The following is a 14,409-nucleotide window of genomic DNA, read 5'->3' as shown; positions in this document are numbered from 1 at the left end:
GGGAGAAGAAAAATGATGATTAGATCTACGAAAGGGGCAGACAATCTCATCAGAATACCCTCTGCCCTGTGTCCCTGTGCGTTCGTGCGTGGTGTGTGCTCAGTCATGTCTGACTCTTTGTGACCCTATGGACTGTAGCCCACCAGGCTTCTCTAGACCCTGCCAAAGCCCCATCCCTGTAAGACCAACACAACACTGAATCCACCTCTCCCTGGGGAAGGGGTGTTTCCCAAAGAGGCTTCACAGAGCACTCCTTTTCAGGACATTGAGTCTTACATCAAATTCTCTTGGGAAATCTTGGGTTAAAAAAGATCAACCAGGGATCATTACCCCAAAACATCTCAGAATTCTCAGTGCTTATGTGCACTGTGAACCTCCAGGAGGAGAATGTGATAAACGGTTTCCCAAACTTGTTTTACCATGGAACCCTTTTCTGGAGAGAAAGTTTGGGGACCAATGCTCCAGGGTGCATTTTGGAAAATACTAGGTTAAGACAAAATGCCTGTTACAAGAATTAACATCTTAGTCTGAATTAGTGTGGAACTGATAAAATCTGCTGTCCACTCTCTTAATTGGACATAAACTAGCAGATTCTCTGGAAGCTGCTTAACTCACCATACTATAGGACTCCTTCCTTCCATAAGCAGGTGGAGTACTTGCTGTAGGGGCTTTCCACTGTGGTTGAAATGGGAAGGGAAGGGGTATAAGAACACCAACCCTTTAGGATGGGAATGGGCGGTGCAGTGCTCTTGGGCAATGCCGTGTGCACCGCATCAAGCACAAAAGTCTCAAAGCTCATATGGTGCCTGAGCTGAGAGGCTTACTCACAAATATTCTACAAGTCCCAAATTCATAGATCCTTCACATTACACATTGCATTATCAGATTATTCTCCCGAGTGTGTGCGTGTGTGTGTGTGTGTGCGCATGTGCACACGCACGCTCAGTTGCTCAGTCGTGTCTGACTCTCTGTGACCCCACGACTGTAGCCCACCAGGCTCCTGTGTTCATGGTATTTTCCAGGCAAGAATACTGGAGTGGGTTGCCATTTTGGTGATCTTCCTGAACCAGGGATCAAACCCACATCTCCTGTGTCTCCTGCATTGGCAGGCGTATTCTTTACCACTGTGCCACCTGGGAAGCCCTTTATTCTCCCATATGTGGTACTAAAATCATAAAAGTTTCATTAAAAATTTTTTACTATGGAAAAGAATATATAAACATATGTGTGTGTGTATATATATATGCACACACATACTCATATATGAAAAATGCACAAAACATCTGCATAAGCAACATCCAGATCAAAAATCAGAACATTGCCAGTAGCCTCAACCCCCCCTTGCCCACTCAACCTCCCCAATCACCTCAACTTTGTAACAATCATTTCCTGCTACTATTTATTGTTCTTCTGTTATACAAGTTTCCCTAAACAATATAATTTCAAACCTTATGAATTGACCAGACATGTGGCTGGCTTCTGTTCTTCAGCACTGTGTTTGTGAGGTTTGTTCATGTTGCTATGAGTAGCAGCAGTTCATTGCTCTTCCTTGCAGGGTAGGGTTATCATAATTTATTTATCTCTTCTACTGCTGATGGACAATGGGTGGTTTCTATTTTTTTTGCTCTCATAAATAATACTGTTGTGACCATCTCTGTATATGTATCCAGGTGCACCTCACACCTGGATTTAGATCCAGGAGTAGAACTTCTGAGCCATAGATCATAGTGTAGCTTGACTTCCATACAAAACTATGTTGTACAGAGGTTGTTTCAATTTTTAGCCCTGTTAGCAGTGCATGAGCCTTCTCATCCCTTCATACCTTCTTTGACACTTGGGTATTGTCAAGTTGTTTCAACTCTGCCTCTGTGTGTGTAGTGTAGTAGTAGTAGTAGCAATAGTTCATTGTGATCTTTTGATTTCTTCGATTACAAATGAGGCTAGGCACCTTTTTGTATATTTGCCGTTCACATTTTGTGCAGTGACTGCAAGTGTCCTTTTTTTTTTTTTTTTTTTTACTGAACCGACAATCCTCTTCTTGTAGATTTGTAGAGCTCCTTGGTACACGGTGAATAATAATTCTCTTTGTGCTGTTTTGTAGGGAACAGGACTTCCTCACTTTGAAATAGCTGAGATTATTCTTTCCTTTATGGTTAGGGGATTTTGAGTCTTATTTGAAAAATCTTTTTTCCTGAGGTCATGAAGAAGAATCTTTTATGGTTTAAAAGTGTTAACAGTTTTGCCTTTAATATTTAAGCCTACTCAATCCAAAAATAAGTTTTCTGAACAACATGATGTAGAGTTCAATTTAGTCTCCTTTTCCTCTTTCTCTCCATTCTGTATGATGCTTAACAGCCTCATACAGATTATGGTGCCTTTGTAATATATCAAAATATATTTATAATATATCAAATATAAGTGCCTTTGTAATATATCAGTGCCTTTGTAATATATCAAAATATATTTATAATATATCAAATATATCCACATGTGTATGACTCTCTCATTTTCCATTCTGTTTTATGGAAATGTAAATTTTTGAAGGAAAGAGGGATAGAGCTAAACATAATTTTGAGACTGGGGGAATCAGTGGTCTCAATGGGGATTTCTCAACCACTGGACAGGAGTGGGTCTCTGAGAAGGGGGGAAGAATAAGGAACTAAGAGATGCTTTCACAAATTAGGAAAGTTAAAAAATAAATGATACTATTCAGCTTTGGCTAGTATTAAGTGAAAGGGATGCCCACACACGGATCCTGAAAACTTAGCTGAAAGATTTTTGAAAAGAAATTTGTCAATATACATTAATAATTTCTACTATTTGATTTAATAATTTCACTCCTGGGCATCTATCCTGAGGAAATACTTAAAAATGCACACAAAAATGGAAAGATAATAAAAGCCCCTTTCACTCAGAATTCCACAATGACCCATTAAATTATAGGCTGCATACAGCCCACTGAGCATCACATTCCAGATGTGATCTCTTGCTCATGTGTATTATTTTTTAAAACAGTTGTATTAAGGGACTTCCATGGTGGTCCAGTGGATAAGAGCCCACACTTCCAATACAGAGGGCCTGGGTTCAATCCCTGGTCGGGGAACTAGATACCACAGGCTGCAACTAAGAGTTCGCCTGCCACAACTAAAGATCCTGTGTGCCACAACAAAGACCTGGCACAGCCAAATAAATACATAAAAATAAACATAAAAAACAGCTATATTGAGATATAATTTACATACAATAAAATTCATCCCTTAAAATATCCAATTATAAGGTTTTTATATTTTCAGAGTTGTGCAACCATCACCATAATCTAATTTTGGAGTATTTTCACCCCCAAAAGAAACTTTATATTCAACTAAATAGTCATTCCCCAAGTCCCATTCTCAACTTTCAGCCCTAGCTGATGACTAAGCTACTAGTGTCTGTCCATAGACTTGCCTATTCTGGACATTTCACAAAAACAGATTCACATAACATACAGCCTTTTGTAAATAACATTTGGCATAATGTTTTTGAGATTCATCTATAGTTTAGCATGTATTCATAATTCAATGTCATTGAATGGATGTTCCAGTGCCCACTGCATTGGAAATGCAGAATCTTAACCACTGGACCACCAGGGATGTGCCTCATCTAAGTTGTCTGACAGGTTGGTATACAGTTATTCATACTGTTCCCTTTCATTCATTTTAATTTCTGTGAGGTTGGTATCGATGTTCTCTCTTTTCTTTCTAATTTTAATAATTTGAGTCCTCTTCTTTTCTTGGTCTGTTTGCTAAAGATTTGTCAATTTTCTTGTGGATCATGTATCACATTTATAACTTAAGTATGATAAGAAGACATAAAAAGTGAGGGGTAATCCCTACAATGGGAAGTGAGAGAATACCAAGGTGAGTTCAAGCCTTTGCTGTCCCATTCCTTCTAAATGTCAATATGGTTGATTCCACATTTTTCATAACTCTTTCACCATCCCTGCTTGGAGTGGTGGTAAGGTGGAGCTTGGGTATTGAGGATAATCAGAGGGATCTGGTGCTTTGGTCATCACATACCAACACCGATGGGCCATAAACTGTGGGCAGAGTCATGCCTCTGAGAAGAAACCATGGCTCCATGGCTATTTGGCCTGATGTCACAACTCACCGATACTGTTTTTGCCGTGTTTCCAGTTCTTTGCGTCTGTGCTGCTTGAGAATGTGAATTTGGTCATCACAGGCCAACTTCGCTGTGAAGAAAGCAGATGTGTGAAATGAGCCTAGAGAAGGACAGAAATAACATCCAGTGTTCAGGCTTCCCCCAGAAACCTGCTTGTGCCAATAGAATACGGTGGACGTTACACTGAGCCAGTTTCCAGAGTCAGGCGTGAAGAAACTGGCAGCATCCACTTTCTGACTCTTGGAATATTTGCTCTTGGAAGTCCACCACCTCTTAAGAAGCATGGGTCCCCTGAGACCACCAAACTGTGAGAAGTCTAAGCTCTATAGGGAAGCCTTAAAAATGAGATGCCATGTGGAGAGCGAGAGACCCATGGAGCCCTGAAGCTCTAGCCACGTGAGAGAACCACCTTAGAAGTGGGCCCTCTAGCCCTCCCCCCTCAGTGGATGCTCATGGCTCACAGAGGAACCACCCAGCTAAGTTCTTCCTAACTTCCCAACCCCTAAGATCATGAGCAAAATAAAATGGCTATTTGAAGCCACTAAGATTGCTACACAGCAATGGATCAGTGAGGCATGCTGGGTGGCTTTCATGTGCCCCTCCAGACCCACCCTTCATCTTGTCCTATCCTTGAGGGTCCCTGATCAGTGCATCAGTGGGCTTCACATTAGGTCAAGCCACTGGGAACCCTGGCTGGAGAGTGGAGGGCATGGGACAGTGAGGAGAGGACATTTCTTCCCCAGCCTCTCTGTAGTGTCTCCTCAGACTGTCTGCATCTCTGCTGAGGGCTACAGCTCCTCCCAAGGCAGCTCTGGCTGCAGAACACTCCCCTTCTGAATTATTCTGGCATTTTTTCCCTCCCCTACCCCACTAGGACTAGCAGTGCTAATGGCCCTTCACACTGGCCTACGCCTTCTAAATATCCCAGTTTGGAATAGAACTACCATATGACCCAGCAATCCCACTGCTGGGCATATACACCGAGGAAACCAGAATTGAAAGAGACGCGTGTACCCCAATGTTCATCGCAGCACTGTTTACAATAGCCAGGACATGGAAGCAACCTAGATGTCCATCAGCAGACGAATGGATAAGGAAGCTGTGGTACATATACACAATGGAATATTACTCAGCCATTAAAAAAATACATTTGAATCGGTTCTACTGAGATGGATGAAACTGGAGCCCATTATACAGAGTGAAGTAAGCCAGAAAGAAAAACAACAATACAGTATACTAATGCATATATATGGAATTTGAAAGATGGTAACGATAACCCTATATGCGAGACAGAATAAGAGACACAGATGCATAGAACAATTTTATGGACTCTGAGGGAGAAGGTGAGGGTGGGACGTTCTGGGAGGATAGCATTGAAACATGTATATTATCATATGTGAAACAGAACACCATTCCATGTTCGATGCATGAGACAAGGGCTCAGGGCCAGGGCAATGGGATGACCCAGAGGGATGGGATGGGGAGGGAGGTGGGTGGGGGGTCCAGGAAGGGGAACACATGTAAACCCATGGCTGATTCATGTCAATGTATGGCAAAAACTATTACAATATTGTAAAGTAATTAGCCCCCAACTAAAATAAATTTAAAAAATAAATAAATAAATAAATATCCCAGTTTGAATGTGCCATATGTTTTCTTGCTGGGAAGAGATTTGGGGTCTGTGGGAAGAAGGACTGGACTATACAGCTGAGACCTTGGGTGGCAGGTGGGCAGGAGGAAGTGGAGTTCGTGATTTTAAAATCTGGTAGAAGAGAAGTGCCCTGTCTGCAACCTTTTCCATGGTGGCCACCAAAAGATAGAATGACTTTTGTGATCTTTTTCCTGCCATGAGGACAGAACGTAAAAATCCTTCTTGCCCCGATCATTTAGTTCAGAAATGCTCCTGAAATTTTCTTTCTTAAGTTAAATTCCAGGTCAGAAACAACGGGATGTGGTCTGAGAGTTTAAGAGCATCAGGCATGGGTTTGAATCATGCTAAGAGGCTGGTGAGCAAGTGGGGAGGGGCATTGTTCAGAGGGAAAGTGGCCTGAGCTGACCCCACCATCTGCTTCTCTCTCCTCCACCTCCAACCAAGCCAGCTGTGTGTCTCTTACCAAGAATGGCCTCTACACATTTGAGGATTGGGGTCTGCACATTTGAGGGTCTTGCTTAAGAGGGCACATTTTAGGTTCTTCTCTCTTTCAGCAAGAAAGTGAGACTTCAGGTTTAATGACTGGTGACCACTGAGCATGAGCCCTGCCCATGATTCCTCCGAGTTGGCACACAGGCACTCCTGGTCACCCCCTTCCTTTCCCTGGCCTGAGTGGGATCCCTAGGAGCCCAAGCCCCACCGTGACCTCCCAGAGAGGACAGCCAAGAACTAACCTGGAGAACCGTCCATGCAGGGACATGTCCTAGGGGTATGTGCTACTAGAGATCCTGGTTACCCTCTGACAAAAGTGGGGGGCTCATAATCTTCCTCTGAAGGACTGTATGGCAGAGAGGGGACATGGCCGGATGGAGCTTGGAGCCTGTCACTCCACCCTCTGAGCCTGGGACTTATCAGTACCCAGAGGAAGTCCCATCTCCTGCAGGTGCATCAGGGCACAGAGCAGGTACTCAGCCATGGGTGGCATTGTTATTATTCCCATGGATACAGTTCTTCGGGGATGGAGGGCCTACAAACACTCTCATTCCCTGGAAGCCCAGGAGGTGGACAGGGCCTGAGCCGCTCACCTCGTCCATCTCTCAGGACAATCTCGCCCTCGCCCGACATCCAACGGTAGCAGGGGAACTCGATGTAATCCCCACAGGGCGTCTTCACTGTGATGTACTTCAGGTACCAGTCATCATGGAGCCAGTACTTGCGCTTCTCGATTTTGATCAGTTGGATGTCACCTAGTTCTTCATCCACTGTCACATCATAAGAATCAACCTGAGAAGGAGAAAAGGCAAATCAGACGGTCTGGGAGCCCCTGAGCCTTTGTATCATCCTCAGTTCATTTAGCAGAGATTTCTGCCCTTGGCATGGCTCTGTGCTGCGCCCTGGGTGACAGAGATGGCCAAGTCCCCCAACTCTGCCCTCAGGAGATAGAAGTGAGTAAGTGACAGCGCTGCTCGGAGGGAGACCTTCTGCTGTCTTTGCAAGGCCCAGGGTGGAGAAGGTGGAGGCTCCATGCAGGAGTGCCCTCCTCCAGGCTAGGCTCAGTGAGGGCCTCTGCAGCTGACCCCACTCACAAGGGAAGCAGGCTGCTGGCCCTGCTACCCCATAGGGCTGGATGAGGCAAACTGGCCCTTGCACACAGGGACAACTGGCAAAGGGCTCGCTGATGCTGCTATCAATTCCACAGGCACTTTGGCAGGAGGGAGGGTTATGACCTGTGTCTCAGATGCAGACAGTGAGACTCAGTCCCACCTCCATTACTAATTGGCAGAGCTGGACTTTCAATCCAAGCCTTTCCATATGTCTCTCATTATCAGTGGGGCAAATAACTGAGTGAAAAGGCAAATAACTGAGTGAGGAGGCTCAGGTAAAAGTGAAGTCACACAGATTCAAGTTGTCCCGGGGCCTCTGCAGTTCCCTGAGCCACAGTGATGCCAAGAAAATCAGATGGGCGGTTCCCACTATGTTGGAGGCATAGTGGTGGGCTGAGGCTGGCCTTGCTGCCCCAGGCTACGTGCAACACTGCACCCCAGGCTGTTGCCAGGCTCCTGACCCCAAAAGGCGAGCTGGCATGGCGGCAGTGCTGCTGGAGGCTCTCCTCTCCGTATGTGTAGCTGGGAGAGAAGGATGGGGGCTCAAACACTGCATCGGGTGTTCTGAAGACCAACAGGTTCGGGAAACCCCAGACTCAGTGACATCTGAGGCACTTTCTAAGCCAGATTTCACCCATCTCTGAAGTTTTTCGTTGGTGGCAGAACTTAAGAGAGTTCTCAGTGCGATAGTGAGGTAAGTTGAGGAGATGGGTGTTCATTGTGCACAAGACCCCGTGCATCCCCATTTCCATCCTCTCCCTTCAAACCCCAGGACATCCCTGGGAGGACTTCTTAAGAAGAGTGGGAAGTTGGATATTTTCAGCAAACCCACTGGCTCCGAGCACAGGGAGCTGCTTGCGTGTCTTTGCTGCTGCGGATACTAGATGCTTATGGTCAGAAAGTGGAAGCCTCTTGCCAGTTCCCTGTGGTCTGGGCATTTCCTCTCCCTCCTCCCAGCTCCTCTGGTCATCCAGCTCCTCACTGGGACTCCTCTCCCAACGTGGGGCCTGCCACCTTCTCCCCAGGGATCAACAATCTGTAGTACAGACAGCCCCCTCCCTGCCCCAGGCCCCATGGGCCTGGGGGTCACTGTTCTCTGTCAACTTTTCTGTGATCCCTGCTCTCTCACGAGACACACTGGGGGACAGGAGGGTTCTTTTGCCTGAAGGATGAGGCGTCCGGCAGAACAGATAAGCTGGCTCACCTGTCAGGGACCCACCACATGGGCTGGCTACTCTGTCACCAGAAACTGTTTCTCATTGAGAACCCAACTGAGGCTGAGTGAGACCTGCAGGCATCCTGCTGCTGGCAGCGCAGACCCAGCAGAGGGAAGTCAGCATGTGATGAAGTGCGGTGAATCCGGGGCCCCGGGTGGTGGCCCCAGGGGAAGTGGCTTTCTTGTGGCTCCGTAGGGGTGGGGGTGGGGGGCTGCAGGTGTCTGGAGGCTGACGCAGGAAGGGTGAGGTGAAGCGGGAGAGAACAGCCACTGTCAAGTAACAAGAGCCATGAGCATCTGAGGTGGACATTCTCAGGGAAGTGGGATGGAGCTCTCGGAGCCTCTCCAGGGCGATTCTCAGAGGGAGGGCCAGATGTCCAGCTGTGGGTAGTGACTGATAAAGAAGAGATGGAGTAGCTCTCTGGGAAGGGAGAGCAGGGTTACCCTATGCACGCCTGTGGTGCAGTTGCAGGAGAATGGATCCTTCAGGTCCCCCAGCCCCGGTGGCCCCTACAGGTACCTGGTGGAAGGCCCAGGAGCTTCACCTGGGATGAAATCAGTAGACAGACTTACAGGGACTCAATATGCTATCTGACGGGGAGGGGGAAGGACAGGCTTGCGAGTCTGACTGGTCTCCGGCAGGCCCTGGCTTTGGAGCGGTGCCCCAGGAGGTGAACGAGGGTCCAAGGAGTTCAGTCCTCACTCGGGCAGTCTAGGGACAAAGTCCGGTGACTGGGCACTGGCTTCTGAGGGAGTTACTGCTGGAGAGTCACAGAGAATAGAGGGGGCCTCCGGGAAGATCTCAGGGTCCTGTACATCAAACAGAAAGTCAGGTCTTAGGAAGGAACAAAGAGCTAGAAGGTGTAATGACCTTCCTCCCTCCTCTGCCTGGGCCAGTATGCCGGATGGATACTATGTTTGTTGACTCATTTGCCTTGACTCATTAACATCACATGTCCATTCTGCACATTCTACAGTGCCAACAGTGGATGGCATGACACACAATAAATACAGTACATGTGCATGGCCGAGTGGATGATTATCTCCTTTTACAGCTGGAAACTGAGGCTCATGCTAGTAAGTAACTGGTGGCCCCATGATTAGAACCCATACCTGTGTGATGGCCCAGTTTGGGTTCCTCTCACTTTTCCCGATGATCGCATTGTGGAAAAACCCTTGGCCTGGGAGCCAGGTGACCTGGCTTTGAGCCTGGGTTCAAGCCCTGCATGGAGTATGAAGGTGATGTGGAGTGGGGTGGAGGACATGGAAAAGCTTCCTACGAGATGGGATTTGAGGCAGCTCTTAGGACTTGGTAAGATTTCGGAGGTGAGCTGAGTGGAGAAGAGGAATGAGCAGGGCATTCTGAATGTGGAGAAAGGAGGTGAGGAATTCATATGTGGGAGGAGGAGGCTGGTGCATGGAGTTCTTGGGGCAGAAGTGGTGGGTGCAGCAGTCAGGCACTGGGGAGAGACGTGGAGGCAGGGAAACCTGATATTCACTAGCCTCCTTTCTCAGAAGGGCCAGCTTGCTGATTTCGTCCAGTTGCTCTCACTCAACTTTTGACATACAGCTCTAAAGCTTTGGAATATTTCAGCAAAGTGTTAGTTGGTCAGTTTTTGTTTTGATCTTTACATCGGCATTTAAAGAAAGGTTCCATTAGTCTCTGCCCCAGATTCCTGCTACAGCAAGGACAGAGAACAGTCATGATGTGGTCCAGTGTGAACTGCCTGTTGTGGAGGGGGCTAACGAGGGGCTGATGGGGGGTGGGAGGGGAGAGGAGGGTGCTGTGGAGCAGAGAGAGAGAGGGAGGTGATTAAGGGGTGGATAGGGAGAGGCTAGGGCAGAGACAGGGAGAAAAGGGGCAGTGGTTAAGGAGATTAAAGAAGCAAAGAATTGGGGAGCTGGGGGAATCTAGGAGACAGCAAAAGGGAGAAACTGGAGCAGAAAAGACAGAGATTCAGGGCATTGCGGAACTGTAAGGAAAACGGAGCAGAGGAAGGAAGAGAAGGAGGAAGAAGAGGCAGAACATAGGGAATAGATGGCGCAGAGAGGGAAGGTGAAGGATAGGCTGAGGATCAGAAGGAAATACTTCTTCTTCAGATTTCCCAGGCAAGAATACTGGAGGGGTTGCTGTTTCCTTCTCCAGGGGATCTTCCCTCCCTGGGGATTGAACCTGAGTCTCCTGCTTGCAGGCAGATTCTTTACCATCTGAGCCACCAGAGAAGCCCTTATTCTTCAGTAATATAGTCTTTCTGGGAAGGCAGTATTCTAGAATATATTCTTCATGAACATATTGTAAGAATATTCACTGAAAATATTTAAGAAGTAAAGCTATAAGACTTGTTCACACTTACTGACTACGTTCAAGGAGATATACTAAACATCACACTGCCAGGGAATGAAAAACGCTCAGGTTAAGATTTCCCAGAAATCTTCGGATCTGTGAAAGTCAACCCACCTGGAGTTGAATTACTTTAAATGGACAGAGTTAAAGAAACAACAATTTGCTAAATTTGCCTTGACAGGAGAATCTCACCTGTGAAGGACTTTGATTCTCTCTCCAGTCCTGAATCACTCTGCAGAACTCTGATGAGAATAACCAGTGATTTGTGACTCAGTTTATTGCAGGGGAAAAAAAGCAGTCCTGTTCATTACAGAGACTGAATTTTGAGTGAGGGGAGTGCGGTGTTGACCTGACACTGATGTGGAAATGTCTGAATTGGTTGCCTGGAAAAAGTCTTTATTGTTACCATTACTGTTATTATCAATAATGACTAAAAGATTTCTCCCTCACCTTTACCCCAAAGGGACAGATTGTCCTCAAAGAGACATTGGCTGGAGAATGAGGAAGTAACTCTGGGCTGTGCAAGACCAAGTGTGGAGTAACTTTGCATCAACGGGAACTTTCCCCAAAGCTGATTTTTTTCAAAGAGCCTTTTGGAGCCAGCAAGTCCCCTGCAGTGCTCCTCCTGAGGTGCCCCTTCTCACTCCAATGGAAATGTGATATGCAAATCTCTCCTGAAATTTGCTTCTGGGACTCTCACCGAGGTGTGTAATCACAATGTCATTTGAATGAATTCTCAGGGTGGGGAAATAATGAACAGAGGGATGCTTTCATCTCTCTTCCAAGGACCCTGTTATGGTCACATCCTTATGACCCCTCTGAGAAGCCACACCCAGGTGCCCCATGCTGAACAGCATGAGCACACCGATATGTGTAGTGTATGAAGGAGAATGGACTCACTGAAGACAGATTATAAAGATCAAGCAGTCTGTACCCTGTCCTCCTCGCATAAGTGTTGGCAGAATCCACAAAATAATGGAAAAATGACATGACGGTGCTTCAGAAATAGCTGAGGGTATCATCACCCCAAATGGATGATTCATTAGCCCTCCTGCACCACCATCCTCTGGGCCAGGTCCCTGGTTGGGGAAACCAAACAACAGGAGGTAGTTATTATACTCAATGCTTAAGCAGAAGGGTACTCTCTAGCCGCATAAGTATGCTGAACTTGGCTAAGTGTCAGGTGGGCTTAAAGAGCGAGGTTCTGAGGCTCCTGGGTAGGAATCAAGCCCATTATGAGATTACAGTCTGGAAAAGGAATGGACTATTACTGGCTGACTTTAGGCTCTGCAGACCTAAAACATGCTTCATGAATATTACCCAAGAAGTGTTTGGTTGAACCATATGTAATTGCCAGTTTTATTTGTCAAAAATAGTCAACTATGAGTAATTCCTTTTGGTTCAACAAAATAATGAAGAAGTAAAAAGACTGCTTTATGAAATCTAAATCTTTATGGTCCAGTTCAGAAGTTGGGAGTGGTGGAAGGGAAGAGATATTTTCTGGGTACCTGTAGTGTGTTGGGACTATCACCACATTTAATGAGCACTTAAGTAACGATCATTTAATAAACCCAGTGGACTGGGCACCAAACACCTGGTAAGGACCAGTTGTGAGCACCTCTGTGCTCACAGAGAACGCTACAGGCTAGAATTCACTCCCAGGTCAGCACTGGGAATCCACTTCTGAATGAAACCTCACTGCAGTGCCTGGCACCACAGACTAGAGGTGCGGTCAACAACGGGGTCCCTTTGCTCCCTGTACTCCCAGGGCACCAGGGTCTCTGGTGAGGTGGGGAAAGGGGAAGCCCTCCTCCCTCTTCCTCCTCTGAACACTTACACCCTGGGGGGAAGTGTTCCCGGGTGTACCCTCTACCAGGAGCCAGTGAAGACCTCCAGGTTTGCAAAAGGCTTCTCCTGGCCTCGGTCTCTCGTTCCTTCGCTCTGCATCCCTCTGGGCACCTGGCCTGGGAATGTGAGCTACCCAGGTGTGGAGACATCAGCTAGTGCCACCCTGAGCCACTGGCCGGGACTCCTAGACCAGCCGGAAGCCCACCCTTGCACTTCACCTCTAGGGAAACTGACGTCCAGGATGGGGGCAGAGAGGGCTAGGAATCAGGCCCTGGTGGAACTCAGGTCTCTGGATCCCTAGCCCTACTCATTCTCCCCACTACTGAGGTGCCATCTATGGAGTCCCACGAAGTGGGCGCACGTAATGGTCACAGCACTTGCCCAGTTAAGGATTCTCTTCGAGCCCTTCGCCCCCAAGCTTGGGTCCCAGCCACCCCGAGGACGCGCCCGCACCCCGTCCCGCGGCCGCCTCAGCCCGTGCCGGCCGCGCGCCCTCACCGCGCCGCGCTCGAAGTCGTTGTAGAAGGGCTTGTCCAGCAGGTGCTTCTCGCTGCAGCCCGCGGAGCCCACGAGGCTCAGGTAGATGTAGTCGTCGGTGCCCGCGAACCACTGGCTGCCGGTGGCCACGGTGACGGTGTAGGAGGGCATGGCAACGGGCAGCGGGGACCGCGCGGCGCGGGCGCAGCCAGCACGGGGAGCCTCGGCGCTCCTCCGCAGCTCTCCCGCCAGGCGCCGCAGCTTCCTCACTCCCAGCGCCCCGGGTCCCCGCCGCGCCCCCCCCCCCCGCCCCCGCCCCGCCTCCGGGCCCGCCCTCCCGCAGCTCTGACCCCTCCGGACTCGCCTAGGACACCTCGAGCGTCACCCATTCCTGCACCTCACGTCCTCGACTTGGCGTCTGTTTTAGCAGTCAGGGAACTGGGGCCACCTCAGCTGCCACCCCTCCGTCCCTGTGTTCACTCACTCAGTTTCTCCTTCATTGTATTCACTCTTCACCCTTCCCTCCTGCCTCGGCCTCCCTCAGTCCCAGTTCATGTGAGGCATTAAGGCTGGGCTCTAGGGACCCCTAGAAAACCAGACATAGCTCCCGCTCTCACTGAGTCCCCAAGGAGAGTGGGAGGCCTCGCGACTGAGGCAGTTCTGTGATTCTTGAGAGCAGGGGTGCTCTGGGAGTCTAGGGCGGGAAGAGGAGCCCACGTAGGGAGTCAGCAAAGCTTTTCAGGGGTGACACTTGAGTGGATACTTTGAGACTTCCGTGGGCATTGGCTTCCTCCACGGCCTTGGTGGAAGGTCACAACAGGCCGGGTGTAGGTGGGTACTGAGGGGAGTCAGGTGCCAGCCACGCTCAGGCCTGGAGATGGTCAGTGTGTAGTGGGAGGCAGGGCAGCCAGAGAGGGAGGGAGTCCAGGCCAGGAAAACCGGAATCCGGACACCTAGGAGGGTGTATGGAGGGGGCTAGCGCTTGGAAGAGTTGCAGAAACTTGGGGGCAGGGAGGCTGGGCATGCAATGGGACTTGGTTGGAGACGGTTTGGGAGTGGAAGCATGGCCAGAAGTCTAGGGAAGATAATGTGGACTCCATAGCAAGGATGT

The 14,409-nt window shown here is 48.5% G+C and overlaps 1 protein-coding gene across 4 annotated transcripts in view; it reads right to left on the bottom strand.

The window, feature by feature from the left end:
* ALOX5 (arachidonate 5-lipoxygenase) overlaps nt 1-13,594 on the bottom strand; it is a 44,460-nt gene extending 30,866 nt beyond the window's left edge. For 3 of the 4 annotated variants that reach the window (XM_081560588.1, XM_081560595.1, XM_081560602.1), the window contains exons 1-3: nt 13,320-13,574; nt 6,895-7,093; nt 4,147-4,228 (exon numbers count right to left, since the gene is read on the bottom strand). In XM_081560588.1, coding sequence (XP_081416714.1) covers nt 4,147-4,228; nt 6,895-7,093; nt 13,320-13,469 — 431 coding nt within the window. In that variant the 5' untranslated portion in view covers nt 13,470-13,574. Of the gene's footprint in view, nt 1-4,146; nt 4,229-6,894; nt 7,094-13,319 lie in introns of all 4 variants that reach the window. The other variant, XM_081560577.1, reaches the window with a different exon arrangement.
* Nucleotides 13,595-14,409: the final 815 nt, after the last annotated feature.

This window comes from Giraffa tippelskirchi, chromosome 2 (genome assembly GCF_054371585.1).
Source record: "Giraffa tippelskirchi isolate mGirTip1 chromosome 2, T2T-mGirTip1v1.2.pri, whole genome shotgun sequence".
Lineage (NCBI taxonomy): Eukaryota > Metazoa > Chordata > Mammalia > Artiodactyla > Giraffidae > Giraffa > Giraffa tippelskirchi.
The sequence above is the reverse complement of the archived record's forward strand: the minus strand, read 5'-3'. Positions and strand labels throughout refer to the sequence as shown.